This window comes from Triticum urartu, chromosome 5A (genome assembly GCF_056163025.1).
Source record: "Triticum urartu cultivar PI428250 chromosome 5A, HENAU_Tu73, whole genome shotgun sequence".
Taxonomy (NCBI): Eukaryota; Viridiplantae; Streptophyta; class Magnoliopsida; order Poales; family Poaceae; genus Triticum; species Triticum urartu.
In genome coordinates, this window is record NC_141877.1 from 6,056,761 (window position 1) to 6,072,608 (window position 15,848).

The window sequence follows — 15,848 nt, forward strand, 5'->3', positions numbered from 1 at the left end:
GAAATTGTTGCAGACAACATTCAAGTTCCACAAGTAGTATAGTTGCGAGAAATAATACCACACACAAATAAGGCATGTGTTTTAGTCAGACAACACAACAGAAGCACCGCATGTATTTTCCTTTTTGAGAACAAGAAGACACCACATGTAGTAATTACTCCTAATTATATATACTGGAAATAACACACCCAAGTTTCTGCGACATAGCCCGAACACGTGGTGTACATATAGGTCCTGTATATACATATACATATACCAATGAAACTTATGCACGGACTGCCGTGACGGCGCCGTCGCTCTGTCACGGGCATACAAAACCGCACGCTACTGTTTCAGTTTCACGATGCGTATCCTTGGACATTCCTTGCACCACCAGTAGAGTTCCACTTAGCGAGAGCAAGCGAGCTCGTCCGCTCTTTCGCCGTTCTCGTATTAATGTATTGTATGTTAACTAAGTACTTATTCAAGCAAAAAAACGCCAAGCCCTTGTTCATCGTCCATGGACCGCAACAAGCTTCATGCTTCAACTGGTGTTAGTGTTAGGATTAGTAGTAGTAAACTAACACATAGATTCTACGTACCTATCAGTCTAGCTGATCAAAAGTCTAATTAAGAACAGTCTCAGTGAGGGACTGGATTAAGCAAAAGCTTTGACCAAATTAATTAGGTGACCAAGCCCAGCAAATGGTCTCATCAACTCAACTGTCTCTTGGACTGATGTACGGACATCGTACTACTTTGCTTGGTTCAAGGGTAGGTGGTGCTCCATCCTATCTCTGAATCTCACACCAATATCATTCATTCATTTTCAATCACCTACTACCTACCTAGACCTAACCTTCCTCTTCTTTCTTTTCTCAAATTGTTGCTTCTCTCTCTCTCTCTCTCTCTGGTTATTTTCTCTCCAAGTTGCATTCTATCATTTCCCGCAAACAGGTAAAAATGATGAGTATATATCATCAATTGTGCACCGATCCAAAAGAAGAGAGCTATCCTCTCCGCAAACATTTTGCCATTCCAAGTTGGGCTAGCTCCACCTTATCTTTTCCCATTTTTGTTTCCTTCAGTTTGCAATAAGTTAATGATCATGCTAAAAATGGCCACAAGACAACGACCCCTTTCGTGTATTAACCGCGCTGTTGAATTTGACGACCAAGTAGGTGCGGTGCTTCAACTTCAACAATGCGCCTCCAGTTTCATGTTAGGTGGAGCATGCACCCTGTCAAAAAAAGAAGAAAAGGAAATGAAAATAACGCATGAATGAATGAATGAATTTTCATTGAGCCTCCATGTACTGCATAGTAAGATAACATTAGCTAGAAAGCAAATCAAACTGAACCTGCCAGAATTGATTGGAGAATTTGATCTCCCGGCGTGCAAAATCTTTGATGACGACCAAGTTGGTTGATTTTAATTTGTCTGAAAACTAACAACATCAGAATGACAATGTGCATGGACAATACGTTGTGAGGTTCCCGTATCTGTCAAAATGAGACGTGAGATGAGCGCAGATCGGTTCAAACGTCACTGTATGTACCTGACTAACATTAACATCAGAAGGGAGGGTGTTGAGGTTTGACAGCCTCTTAATCACAAATTCTTGCTTTAATTAGGGCACTGCTTGACAAATGGAATGTTGTACTACATGCATGCCTGTCCGAGTCTTTAAACATTCTATTGCTGCACTGGCCTTGTGGTACGACTTGCTCATCAACAAGTTGTACGGAGGAAAACATGATTAATGGTGTGCTAATTAAGAGGGACCGAATCAATTGGAACAAGCAGGCACTGCTCATTTGGAGCTTGATCCACCTCTCTTAAATAAAGAACAGACAGTAATTAACGATGATGATGCAATCTACATGTTGTACCATTCTGCTGTAGATTAGCTACTCTGGAACAGCTTGACAATTTTCTTCCATTTCAGTACTTTCTATTCTCTCAGCATTTTCCATTCCATTTTGGGCTCCACATCTTATCTTTTCCTTCTTGGGTTGGAAATAAATAATTTACGGCACCTTTGATGTACTAAAGCAGGTGAAAAGCCAACAACCCCTTCTTTATTTTTACTCCACTCTCGATCGAAACAGTACGTCTAGTAGAAGATTAGGCCGCCTTATGGCATGCAATGTGGGGTTCATGGACATTCTCCGCTTTCAGTTACAGGATAGGTGACAGATCAGACGTTCTCAACCTTATTAAGAAGTTGCCACCACACGACCATTTGCTCCACAAATGGAAGAAGAATCAGCCTCAACGTTGTTCATGGTCGGTCACCAAAGACCAAACGATGGCAACTTTGATCATAAATGGATGGAAGAAGAAGAACTTAGCTAGGAAGTAATCAATCATTGATGAAATCCAGTATGTACGTGGGCTAATAGGGCTAGCGCACATAAAAAAAATCTGTCTAATGAGAGCCCACTAATGAATCAATCTAAGTGCGATGAGAGCCCACTAAACCACCTGCAGATTGCGTGCTTCCAGACGGCTTTCCAAACCGGCCGATGACGGTGCACCCCGAGCCAATCTCCTCATACAACACGCGCGGACACAAAATCATAATCAATCTAGGGTTTCTTCCAGAGCGAAGATCATCACGTACGGTAGGCACGCCATGGCTGCCGACGAAGACCGGCCGCTGAAGGCCGCACGCGTAGACGAAAGGGGGAGCAGGGGCTGACGCCTGACCTGCCGGAAGACGTGCCCGCCGCGTCTGCAGGGCCTGGCGCGAAGTGGTCGACGCCCACCGCCTCATGCGCGCCGACCTGCTCCCGCTCTCGTTCGCCGGCCTCTTCGTCCACTTCATGGAGCACAAGTATCCCGAATTCTTCGCCCGCCCCTCCTCCTCCTCGGGAGATGCCATCAGCGGCGACCTCAGCTTCCTGCCCTCCATCGGCCCTCGCGCCGGCACTATATGGGAACACTCTGATGATTGGCATGGCTACAACATCGAGGATCACTGTAACGGGCTACTCTTGCTCAGCAAAAATTGTGTCGTTAACCCTGCCACCCGTCAGTGGAATGCTTTCCCGCCGTGCACGGCCCAAGATTGTACTAGATGGAACATGTGGTACTCTAGTCATTTGGTCTATGATCCGATGATATCCCCACACTATGAGGTACTTATGATCCCATGTTTGCGTGACAACAACGATCGTATATGTGACGAAGACGAGGCAGACCTCTCCATGGAGGAATCCGAGTGGCCACCGTCTCCATGCAGGATGTATGTGTTCTCATCAAGGACTAGTTGTTGGGAGGACAAGTATTTCGTCCGAGAAGGCGGTGCGGCAAGGACCGTCGGCGAGATGCGGGTGGGTTGGCAGGAATTCAGAGAGGCTGCTGTCTATTTTCGAAGAGCACTTTATATGCACTGCGGGGCTGCTTTTCTTATGAGGTACATGTTTACCAGCTTTGTTATTATATTATCTGATGTCTATCTTGGTGGTGGTTTGTTATTAAAACATTTATGGACAATGCATGATTTGATTATGCAGAATATCATTGTCAGATAATGCATACCGTGTAATTAAAACACCAATTGTTATGAAAGTGGACGGCTCTCTAGATATTAATATAGCAAAATCAAAAAAGGGGGTGTACCTTGTGGCATTTGAAGAAGATAAGTGTTTGCTTCGAGTTTGGATCCTTAATGAATCATGTGGTCAAATGGAGTGGATGTTGAAGGATGACATAGACCTTAATCCCGTGCTAGTACGCCACCGGTTCAACCAACGAGTCCGTGGACACTGGATCTTAGAAGATATTAACTACAACTGGTTTCGTTCTATTCGTTCTCTAAATGACTTCAAGGAAGCATCAACTGAACAGATATATGAATGGGATTCTGACAATGATGATGTTCAAGATTGTTATTACCATAATAAAGAGAGTCATGATGATAATAAGAGCTATGATATTCAGATACTCGGATTTCACCCCTATAGAGAGATTCTGTTCTTGAGTGAATCAAGCGAGACAGGAATCACAGGACTGGCATATCATTTAAATGGCTCGAAGATTGAAGTCTTAGGAAATATATGCCCAAAGGGTTATTCGTATTTCAACATGAATGATGACATACAATACTTCATGTCTTCTCCTTACACCCCATGTTGGACTGGAGAGTTCCCTCCGAAGAACTAGTTCATCTCATGTACGGGCTTATGTGAGTTGATATCGATTTGAGCTACATACTCACCTTTAATTTATAAGGATAAGAATTTACAATTATATTTGTTTGTTTAATTACAATTGTTACTCCTACTATTGTACTATGTTTTATAGCTGGTGACTTCTTTGGAATTATGCACTCCTAGGTTAAGGTTCCCCAAAACTACCACATTTTAAAACGTGGCTCATACCTACCATAAAGTGTTTTATTCTTTTTGAAAACCCTGATGCCTGTGTGATTAAAATTTGATCGTTTTTATGACAGCCTGGGCCCGGACATCAGGTCCACGTGGCAACAATTATAGACGCCCACGATAAAAGAAAAGATATATATAGATGCCGCTAGTCAAACAAATGTCCATTGAGATAGTCAACTGAGCAGCTTCCATGGCATGCACATACACATCCTTCCAGCATTGATAATTTAGTGATCATGACTCACGAGAGTGATCCATATAGACTCGTAGAATGGTACAAGACCTAGAATATATACTCCTTCAGTGATGGACCATGCCTCTTGGATCTTAGACATCCTCTGGCCACTTGGACGTGCCAATCACTCTAATGTAGTGTAATGGCAGTATGCATGACTTTGGTTTTTGTCTGCTGACTCAACCTAAATCTAATCTATAGTACTTCCTCTGTAAAAAAATATAAGGGTGTTTAGATAACTAAATTAGCGATGTAAACACTCTTATATTTCTTTACGGAGGGAGTACTTATATCTCTAGCTAGGCAACTTGCTTGGTAGGAGACCAGAGTGAAGAGAGTCAGCCTCCACGGAGCATGCATATATACACATAAGTCGTCAATAATGAGAGCCCAGAACCTAATGCTGTTCTGAGGCATTATCTCAACATGAGTCCTCGACAAGATAATGCCTCAGAACCTGCAGATCAACAGGAAGAACACAACAGTCAACAACGATACAACAATGAAGAACCAGTCAATAATGAAGCAACAGGTACTACCTCCAAAACTTTTGCATTTTCATTTTCATGATCTACTCCTATTATTTGCAATAGCTACATGACTTATCTTTTGCTCCTTATTTGATAGGGGAAGAAACAAGTGGTGTAGAGGAACCAATTCATGAAGAAGCAAGTGGTCTAGAGGAAGCAATTCATGAGGAAGCAAGTGATGTACAGAAACCAATTCATGGGGAACTCACAAATGAGGAGAGATATGGTATTTATTTTGCACTCATGGTGATCAAGACCCAAAATGGACAAGTTCTGAAAAAAGACAAGGAGGTCATTGCTAGCCTACTCGATACAACCGTAAGAACTGTTGAGAGAATATGGGAAAGAGCTCTTAAACAGATTGAAAAAGGGGAGAAAGTTGATGTCTCAAATCAAAAGCCAGGTAGAGTTGGCCGCAAGCGGAAAGATTTGGATCTGTCGAGGGTGGTGACAATCCCATTGAACAGAAGGAGAACATTGCGAGGTCTGTCAAAGGCATTGGGTGTAAGCTGCACGACCTTACACTCAAGGTTCGAGTGGGGTCATTTGAGGCGTCACAGTAATGCATCCAAGAGGTAATGAGAAACAAGGGAGCGATAAACTACTCGATCCCTCACATGAACAAGGTACGCCGGCAGGAAGAAGGACGGCTTCGTATAGCCTTTATAGAAGAGGCAGAAGCAATCTTAGCAGCAGAAAAAGAGCAGAAGCAGCAGGAAAAGAACAACAAGAAAAGAGCCCTAGCAGCCTTCAAGAAGCAGAAACACCCTTCGAATACCAGCAGCCTCCAAGCAGCAGGAAAAGAGAATCAGGAGCCTTCAAGCAGCAGGAAAAGAGTACCAGCAGTCTCCAAGAAGCAGGAGCGGAGCAGCAACAACCTTCAAGCAGCAGGAAAAGAGCACGAGCAGCCTCCGAGCAGCAGGAAAAGAGTACCAGCAGTCTCCAACAAGCAGGAGCGGACCAGCAACAACCTTCAAGCAGCAGGAAAAGAGCACGAGCAGCCTCCGAGCAGCAGGAAAAGAGCAGCCACCTCCTTGAAGCGGCAGAAACACCCTTCGAGTACCAATAGCCTCCAAGCAGCAGGAAAAGAGAACCAGGAGCCTTCAAGCAGCAATAACAGAGCACCAGCAGCCTCCAAGCAGCAGGAAAAGAGCAGCTCTTCTTTACTCCAAGCAGGGGAGTACTTGAGATCAGCTAGTACTCTGGTTGGTGCGAGGAATAACCAGTTGGTTAAGCTGAATTACATTTGTAGCCAGGAGTACTTGAAGATTCAGATAAGGTGATTTTGGCAGAAGATTCAAATAAGCTGAATGACCAGTAACCGTTTTTGCATCTTTCTCTGTAAAATACTCCTGCTTATAATTAATTAATTAATTTCTCAAGGGAAGAAAGAAGAAGAAGATAAGAATGGGATTTAATTGGATAGCCCTGCCATCTCCTCTTGCTTAATGAGCTGTTAATGTGCCCCCCCTCTTTGTTGATGGATGTGGAGGCTACATTATTTTCCTGCAGTAGAGAACTCATGTTACAGTGATTCCAGGCTCCAAAAAAGTGATCCATGTGTGCTGTGCAAAACTAACTTTTTCATCTTGCAAGTTGCAAGAGCTCTACCCATAATGAAAAATTACTGTTGCTGTGCTTAATCAGAGTATACTAATTCATGTGGAAGATGAAAATACCTTTAAGAATCAAACATTCATTTGGCTAGTTCTTAATCAGAGAATAGTAACTAGAGATGTTCAGATCCATAGAGGTGGAAAGTGTATCAAACAATGCTTGTTTTGCTGGGGGGATGAATCTACTCCCCTTTTTTTCACCTGTCCCCATGGCTAGACAGGTTCAGTCTAGAAATTGTCAAGTGTGTGCAGTGAGTTGCAAGTGTCTCACTGAATCAAGATATGGTCTTTTAATGTCTGATTTCTCATGGAACAGTGGTGTCTCTGCAAGTGTGGTGAGTCTTGCCAGTGTCTCTCTGAAGCAAGATAACACCATTGAAAGAGAAGAAAAACAAAAAAAACCATTGACCTCACACCCTCTCCCAGTGCCCATCATGACCCATTAATTGTTCTGCTATATGGTTTCTATTCTTGTTCTTTTCTTCCAACATGCATCACACCACAGTTCATGGTTGCCATGTTCAGAAAACAATGCAGACAAGATACTCCAGTGGACAATGCAGTTCAGAAAACAAAAAACTGAGCAGCGGCAAGAAATTCAGATTATCAAACGATGCTTGTTTTGGAGGAGTATGCAGATGTGATTGCACGAACCGTGTCGGCAAAGGATTGTTCCCTTCAATTTCTACAGAACCATGACAGCCAATCGTCAGTTTTGCTATTGGAATTCAGAACTTGGTTGTTGCATCCAAACTACTCCGAGGAGAAACAAGCACCGCTGAGAATGCTAAACTAAAAATAAGAAGAACAAAATAGAGGGAAAGTGCGATAAACAGACATTTGAAATGATCCTGGTAGAACTGCACAGCTGCTTCTTGATGATACTCCACTGTTATGGTTATTGTTTGGTTGGAGCAGCCAATTAAGTCCTGAATGCCTAATCCACTGTCGGAGTATCAAAGAATTCAGTTTTGCTGTTGCATCCAAACTGTATGCTGCATTATTAAACTGTCGGAGAAGGATTTGTCTCACCAGCCGACAGAGCAGGGGCGCCTCGCCGGCTGCCTCGGCAGAGGAGGATGCAGGGAAGGAGGTCTCCCCTGAAGCTCGCGGCCACCGGCGCCAGGAGCTTGGCGGCGGTGATGGGTGGTGCCTTCCTCTCCTCCTGCCCGTAGGTCCGTCCCTGACAGCGCCAACTCGCCACCGTCGCGTCGTGGTGGACGATAGCAGCTCGCCGGCGTCCCCGTGGCGTCCAGTCGCCAGCGTCGTGTTGGTGGTGGTCTGGATCTGGTGCCTTCGGCCTCGCATCGACGGAATCCGTCGCCGGCTTGAACTCAAAGGTCCAAGATTTTTGGAAGTTTGCCGCGGGAAGTGCAAATTAGTCATTGTCGGTCACGAAACGATGTCAACTTTGATAGTTTTTTTTCCTCGTGGGTTAAGTGGATTCCCCGTGGGCTAATAGGGCTAGCGCACATAAAAAAAATCTGTCTAATGAATCAATCTAAGTGCGATGAGAGCCCACTAAACCACCTGCAGATTGCGTGCTTCCAGACGGCTTTCCAAACCGGCCGATGACGGTGCACCCCGAGCCAATCTTCTCATACAACACGCGCGGCGTGGTCTCCACGCGACACAAAATCATAATCAATCTAGGGTTTCTTCCAGAGCGAAGATCATCACGTACGGTAGGCACGCCATGGCTGCCGACGAAGACCGGCCGCTGAAGGCCGCACGCGTAGACGAAAGGGGGGAGCAGGGGCTGACGCCTGACCTGCCGGAAGACGTGCTCGCCGACGTCCTCCGCCGCGTCCCGCCGCGCTGGGTCGCTGCCTCCCGCTGCGTCTGCAGGGCCTGGCGCGAAGTGGTCGACGCCCACCGCCTCATGCGCGCCGACCTTCTCCCGCTCTCGTTCGCTGGCCTTTTCATGCACTTCAACGCGCACAAGTATCCCGAGTTCTTCGCCCGCCCCTCCTCCGGAGATGCGGTCAGCGGCAACCTCAGCTTCCTGCCCTCCACCGCCCCTCATGCCGGCACTATTTGGGACAAGTGCGATGATTGGCATGATTACCAGATACACGATCACTACAACGGGCTACTCTTGCTCAGCAAAAACCGTGTGGTTAACCCTGCCACCCGTCAGTGGAACGCTTTCCCACCGTGCGCGGGCCAAGATTGTATTAGCTGGAATGTGCGGTACAGCCGGCATTTGGTGTATGATCCGATGATATTCACACACTACGAGGTGCTTATGATCCCACGTTTGCATGACAAGGGTCGTGGTGGGGCAGACAAGGCAGACCTCCCGATGGAGGATTCTGAATGGCCACCGTCTCCATGTAAGATGTACATGTTCTCATCAAGGACTAGTTGCTGGGAGGAGAGGTATTTCGTCCGAGAAGGCGATGCAGCAAGGACCGTCAGTGAGATGCGGGTGGGTTGGATGAATTTCAGGGATGCTGCAATCTATTTTCTAGGAGCACTTTATATACACTGCGGGGCTGCTTTTCTTATGAGGTACATACTTACCAGCTCTGTTATTATGTTATCTGATGTTTATCTTGGTGGTGGTTGGTCATTAAAACAATCATGGACAATGCATGATTTGATTTTGCAGAATATCATTGTCAGATAATACATACCGTGTAATTAAACCACCAATTGTTATTAAAGCGGAGTACTAACTAGACCTTAATATAGTAAGATCAGAAAAGGGAGTGTACTTTGTGGCATTTGAAGAACATAAGTGTTTGCTTCGAGTTTGGATCCTTAATGAATCATGTGGTCAAATGGAATGGATACTGAAGCATGACAAGGACCTTAATCCCATGCTAGCACACCATCGGTTCAACCAACGAGTCCATGGACACTGGATCTTAGAAGATATTAACTACAACTTGTTTTGTTCTACTCGTTCTTCAAATGACATCAAGGAACCAAGTAAACATATATATGAATGGAACTCTGACAATGATGATGATGTTGAAGATTGCTACCAGAAAAAAGAGAGTCGTGATGGTAATGACTATGATATTCAGATACTCAGGTTTCACCCCCATAAAGAGATTGTGTTCCTGAGTGAATCAGAGGGGACAGAAATCACAGGACTGGCATCTCATTTAAATGGCTCGAAGATTGAAGTCTTAGGAAATATATGCCCAGAGGGTTATTCGCATTTCAAAGAATTATTGAATGATGATATACGGCTCGTCATGTCTTCTCCATACACCCCATGTTGGATTGGAGAGTTCCCTTAGAACAGTTAGTTGACTAGTTCATCACACGTATGTGCTTACATTAGTTCATATATATCTATTTGAGCGACATAAGATATGCATGGCTTGCATAAGGCGTTGTCACCTTTAATTTATATGTATTCATAAAGATAAGAATCAGTTAATCTCTATTCGAAGGACTTACAATTATATTCGTTTGTTTAATTTCAATTGTTACTCCTGATGTAGTACTATGTTTAATAAATCTTGAGAATTCTTTCTGGATGGTCTCAACACTCTAATTAGACCCGTCTTCGCTATAGGTACGCCAGGATGCAGTGAGTTGAAAGACACACACGAGCTAACAATTCAAGTTGAACTATGCAATGCAATGATGCATGTGCCATGAAGTGAGTTGAGACTGGAGTCACTTTCTTTCTCTCTTTGGTGTGTATAGCTATGCATGTAGGACCAGCTTCCATGAATCCATGGCATGCACATATCTAGCAGCTAGAATTAGTGGTCACGAGAGTAATCCATACAGACTTGTAGGATGGTACAAACCCTAGAAGATATACTCATTCAACGATGAACTGTATCTCTTGGATCTTTGACATCCTCTGGCCACTTGTACATACCAATCACTCTAGTGTGTGTAGTGACAGCCAGTATCCATGACTTTGGTTTGTCTGCTGACTCAACCTAAATCTAATCTATAGTACTCAAGCTAGGCAGCTTGCTTGGTTGTAGTGTAGTGAGAGAGCCAAGCTCGAAAAAGCATGCATATGTAGTGAAGAGAGCCAGTAGGTTGCTAACCAGGTTAGGTTTTTCTTCCTTCATTGACTTGCGTACACTGGTAGAAAAAGGGCCTGTTGTCCCGGTTCGTAAGGGCCTTTTGTCCCGGTTCCTGAACCGGGACTAAAGGGTCGGTACTAATGCCCTGTCCCTTTAGTCCCGGTTCAATCCAGAACCGGGACAGATGGGCCTCCACGTGGCCTGTGCGCGGAGCCCAGGCAGGAGACCCTTTGGTCCCGGTTGGTGGCACCAACCGGGACCAATAGGCATCCACGCGTCAGCATTTCTGTGGCTGGGGTTTTTGTTTTTTTTGTAAGGGGGGAGGTTTGGGGGTTTTGTGGGGTTAATTTAGGTGTTTCATATATTGTGTTAGCTAGCTATAATTAATAGAGAGAAGTGTCCTCTCTTATATCCGTGCTTGGTCGACGCTACGTACTATACATACGTATAGAGAGGACTAGACACGCTAGCTAGCTAGTAAGCAAACGAAGGAAACAGAAGATCGTCATGAACATATATGCATACATAGAGAAGTGATATCGACCACCTCTCCTTCTCCGAGAGATTGGTCGAACAACAAGTTCTCGTATATCTATCCGACACTACCGGCTACATATATACAATAATTATCTCTTACAAATATAATCATACGGACTCATGGTCCACATAGTATTCTCCGTCTTCAGCGATCACGTGGTCAAAAAAGAATGCCGCCAATTCCTCTTGAATTGCTCGCATGCGAGCTGGTGCTAGGAGTTCATCCCGCTTCCGAAACATCTAATTTGAAGAAGGGGGTCAATACATATATATATATGAATGAATGAAACTCAACACAAATGATGGTAATAAAATAAAATTGTGAATGTTGTTATTTACGTACTTCATATTGTTCGTCAGTGTAGCCCCGCTCACAGATCATGTGGCGGATGGACTCGCAAACGTAGTATCCACAGAAATTATTCCCTTGTTCCTGCCACAACCACTTTACAAGAAATAGAGGTCAATCAAACTGATAAGCAAGAATGCCAAATGGTATTGATGAAACTAGCGCTTGAATCAATAGAAGATGCGCGGAACATGCTACTATAGTACTTACTTTCGGGTGTCTAAATTGCAGCTTCTTCGGGAGTCCTGGAGCTTTTTTGAAGAATTTTTTCCAAACCCTGCCAGACAAAGAAAACAATTACTTGATATATCAGGAAATGAACAAAGTTGCTGATATGATGGATAATGATCGATTTAACTTACTTCTCGAGCATTTGAGTCATGTCCGCATAGTCCTGGGGATCTTTCGTCTTGAGTCTAAGACGGTTACTAGTCCCTGCTCAAGCTTAATCTCTAGGAGAATATAGTGGTAACTGCACACGCATGCATAACTCATCAATTACATTACTATAACCTTGACTAAAATATAAGGGAAACTGAATACGCACAAGACAGTAACACTCACCTGAAGTTGTAAGGAAAGAGTATTATATCTTTGTTTTCATTTATTACCAACGATCGTAGCAAGTTGGCCTCGGTATCTGCGACATGAAATTTAACCTGTGTTGCATCTATGAGATATGTGTTAATGAACCCAATATCACTGACTTGTCTTTTTCTTCAATTCGGCGATCTTCAATCTGCATAATATAGTGAGGATGATTATAAATACATGCAATGAAAGAGCTGAGCTATATAGAGAGACTTAATGACAGAAGTAGTACTACTTACAGACAGTAGCAGGTGACCGTTGTTTTATCGAGGGCCAATTGATTGAAAAACTGAAAGAACTCCTCAAATGGAACAGGCAACAGTTCAATTCCAACGAGGTCATGCTCCTTTTTAACTTTCACATACAAAGTACTCCTCCCCCCAGAGTCTCTACAGATTTTCAAGTACCAATCATGCAATCTTCGCATCATCGTTGATAGAGATCTTTCATCTTTGACGAGAGGCTTCCCGTACTCGTATCTTTGTATCTGCACCTCCATGAAATCATAATGTACATCGTCGGGAAGGTAATCGCCAAGATTGCTATAACCGGGCACCATCCTCGGATCATTAGCGACGTTGTCGCTAGGCACCTTGAGCGGGGGGCACGATTGCTTCGCTTGTTCACCGAGCTGGGCAATTTGTTTCCCAGCTCGTCGTTGTTTCAGCCTTTGATCACTGACAGTACTTCCCGACCGCTCCGCTTCGGCAAATTCCTTTCCAATAATGCGCTCATAGTTTCCTTTCGGCGGAGACTTGTGTGGTTTTGTCAGGGCAGCCAGAATGCGCTTCGCTTTCACCGGATCTACCTTCTCCTCCGGAGGTGGATGTTTCTTTGCTTTCACCCCTTTAAAGTAGTTCCTCACTTCTTCTCGTGCGATCTCGGCGTTCTCCTCCGGGGTCCTCTCGTATGGTAACTTCTCTGGAGTCTTCAGAGAAGGACCGAATCTGTATTTCCTCCCGCCTCTGGCTGTACTGCTAGACGCCGACAGAGCAGACGGAGCGGTTGTCTTCTTTACTTGCTTACGAGGCGGAGGAGAAGGACTACGACGCGCCGGAGCGGCGGTAGGTCTCTTCCGCCCTTGCTGATGAGGCGGAGAAGGAGGAGGCTGGCTGCTCGGGCGCGTCGGCGCAGGCGGAGTGCCCTCCCCGCGCCGGAGAAGGAGCCGGTCGAGTGCCCTGATCGTCACTCACCGGAGGAGGAGGCAGTGGAGGAGGCGGACTGCCCTGACTCGCCGGAGGAGGAGGCGGTGGAGGAGGTGGAGTGCCCTGACTTGCCGGAGGAGGAGGCGGTGGAGGAGGCGGAGTGCCCTGACTTGCCGGAGGAGGAGGAGGAGGCGGAGGCGTCCAGTTCGGAAGGTTGATGAGCTCCTTCCGCCATAGGCATGGAGTCTTCAGAGCAGACCCCAGCCTAGTCTCCCCTTCACCGGTAGGGTGGTCAAGCTGGAGGTCCTCAAATCCCTCCGTTATTTCATCCACCATCACCTTAGCATATCCTTCTGGAATCGGCCGGCGGTGAAAAGTTGCGCCGGGTTCAGTAGGATAAACAGAGCGTGAGAACATAACGATAGCCACCGCGAGCCTCAACACTCATTGGACCGCACACATCAGTATGTATGATTTTCAATAAGTTGGTTGCTCGCTCCATTGTTCCTGAGAACAGAGTCTTGGTCATTTTACCCATGAGGCATGGTTCACACGTGTCAAATGATTCATAATCAAGAGACTCCAAAAGTCCATCTGCATGGAGCTTCTTCATGCGTTTGACACCTATGTGACCAAGGCGGCAGTGCCACAAGTATGTGGGACTATCATTATCAACCTTACATCTTTTGGCACTCACATTATGAACATGTGTAGCATCACGTTCGAGATTCATAAAGAATAAACCATTCACCATAGGAGCATGACCATAAAACATATCACTCATATAAATGGAACAACCATTATTCTCGGATTTAAATGAGTAGCCATCTCGAATTAAACGAGATCCCGATACAATGTTCATGCTCAAAGCTGGCACTAAATAACAATTATTAAGGTTTAAAACTAATCCCGAAGGTAGATATAGAGGTAGCGTGCCGACGGCGATCACATTGACCTTGGAACCATTCCCGACGCGCATCGTCACCTCGTCCTTTGCCAGTTTCCGCTTATTCCGCAGCCCCTGCTTTGAGTTACAAATATGAGCAACTGCACCGGTATCAAATACCCAGGAGCTACTACGGGCACTAGTAAGGTACACATCAATTACATGTATATCACATATACCTTTTGTTTTGCCGGCCTTCTTGTCCGCTAAGTACTTAGGGCAGTTCCGCTTCCAGTGACCGCTTCCCTTGCAATAAAAGCACTCAGTCTCGGGCTTGGGTCCATTCTTTGGCTTCTTCCCGGCAGCTTGCTTGCCGGGCGCGGCAACCTCCTTGCCGTCCTTCTTGAAGTTCTTTTTACCCTTGCCTTTCTTGAACTTTGTGGTTTTATTGACCATCAACACTTGATGTTCCTTCTTGACTTCTACCTCCGCTGATTTCAGCATTGAGAACAACTCAGGAATGGTCTTTTGCATCCCCTGCATGTTGAAGTTCATCACAAAGCTCTTGTAGTTTGGTGGAAGCGACTGGAGGATTATGTCAATGACCGCATCATCCGGGAGATTAACTCCCAGCTGAGACAAGCGGTTATGTAACCCAGACATAGTGAGTATGTGCTCACTGACAGAACTATTTTCCTCCATCTTACAGCTGAAGAACTTATCGGAGACTTCATATCTCTCAATCCGGGCATGAGCTTGAAAAACCATTTTTAGCTCTTCGAACATCTCATATGCTCCATGTCTCTCAAAACGCTTTTGGAGCCCCGGCTCTAAGCTGTAAAGCATGCCGCACTGAAAAAGGGAGTAGTCGTCAACACGTGTCTGCCAAGCGTTCATAACGTCTTGGTTCTGTGGGACGGGAGCTTCACCTAGCGGTGCTTGTAGGACATAATCTTTCTTGGCAGCTATGAGGATGATCCTCAGGTTCCAGACCCAGTCCGTATAGTTGCTGCCATCGTCTTTCAGCTTGGTTTTCTCTAGGAACGCGTTGAAGTTGAGGGCTACGTGGGCCATTTGATCTACAAGACATATTGTAAAATATTTTAGACTAAGTTCATGATAATTAAGTTCATCTAATCAAATTATTAACGAACTCCCACTTAGATTAGACATCCCTCTAGTCATCTAAGCATTACATGATCCGAGTTAACTAGGCCGTGTCCGATCATCACGTGAGACGGACTAGTCAACATCGGTGAACATCTTCATGTTGATCGTATCTTCTATACGACTCATGCTCGACCTTTCGGTCTTCTGTGTTCCGAGGCCATGTCTGTACATGCTAGGCTCGTCAAGTCAACCTAAGTGTTTGCATGTGTAAATCTGTCTTACACCCGTTGTATGTGAACGTCTGAATAAAACACCCGATCATCACGTGGTGTTTTGAAACAGCGAACTGTCGCAACGGTGCACAGTTAGGGGGAACACTTCTTGAAATTATTATGAGGGATCATCTTATTTACTACCGTCGTTCTAAGTAAACAAGATGCAAAACATGATAAACATCACATGCAATCAA

The 15,848-nt window shown here is 45.1% G+C and overlaps 1 protein-coding gene and 1 pseudogene across 1 annotated transcript; both read left to right on the forward strand.

Moving 5' to 3' along the window:
- Positions 1–1,409: 1,409 nt before the first annotated feature.
- LOC147967366 (uncharacterized) lies at positions 1,410–4,149 on the forward strand. The gene is made up of 2 exons (XM_087522458.1): positions 1,410–3,400; positions 3,501–4,149. The coding sequence occupies exons 1-2, from the start codon at positions 2,757–2,759 to the stop codon at positions 4,147–4,149; spliced, it is 1,293 nt and encodes a 430-aa protein (XP_087378584.1). The 5' UTR covers positions 1,410–2,756.
- Positions 4,150–8,450: 4,301 nt separating this feature from the next.
- On the forward strand, positions 8,451–10,017 carry LOC147967367 (uncharacterized; annotated as a pseudogene).
- The last annotated feature ends 5,831 nt before the right edge of the window (positions 10,018–15,848 follow it).

Excerpts from the sequence above, each read along its gene's own strand:
- LOC147967366 (XM_087522458.1), top strand. The coding sequence starts at position 2,757 with ATGCGCGCCGACCTGCTCCCGCTCTCGTTCGCCGGCCTCTTCGTCCAC. Across the intron at positions 3,401-3,500 it reads GGGGCTGCTTTTCTTATGAG|AATATCATTGTCAGATAATG; the intron begins GTACATGTTTAC and ends TTGATTATGCAG.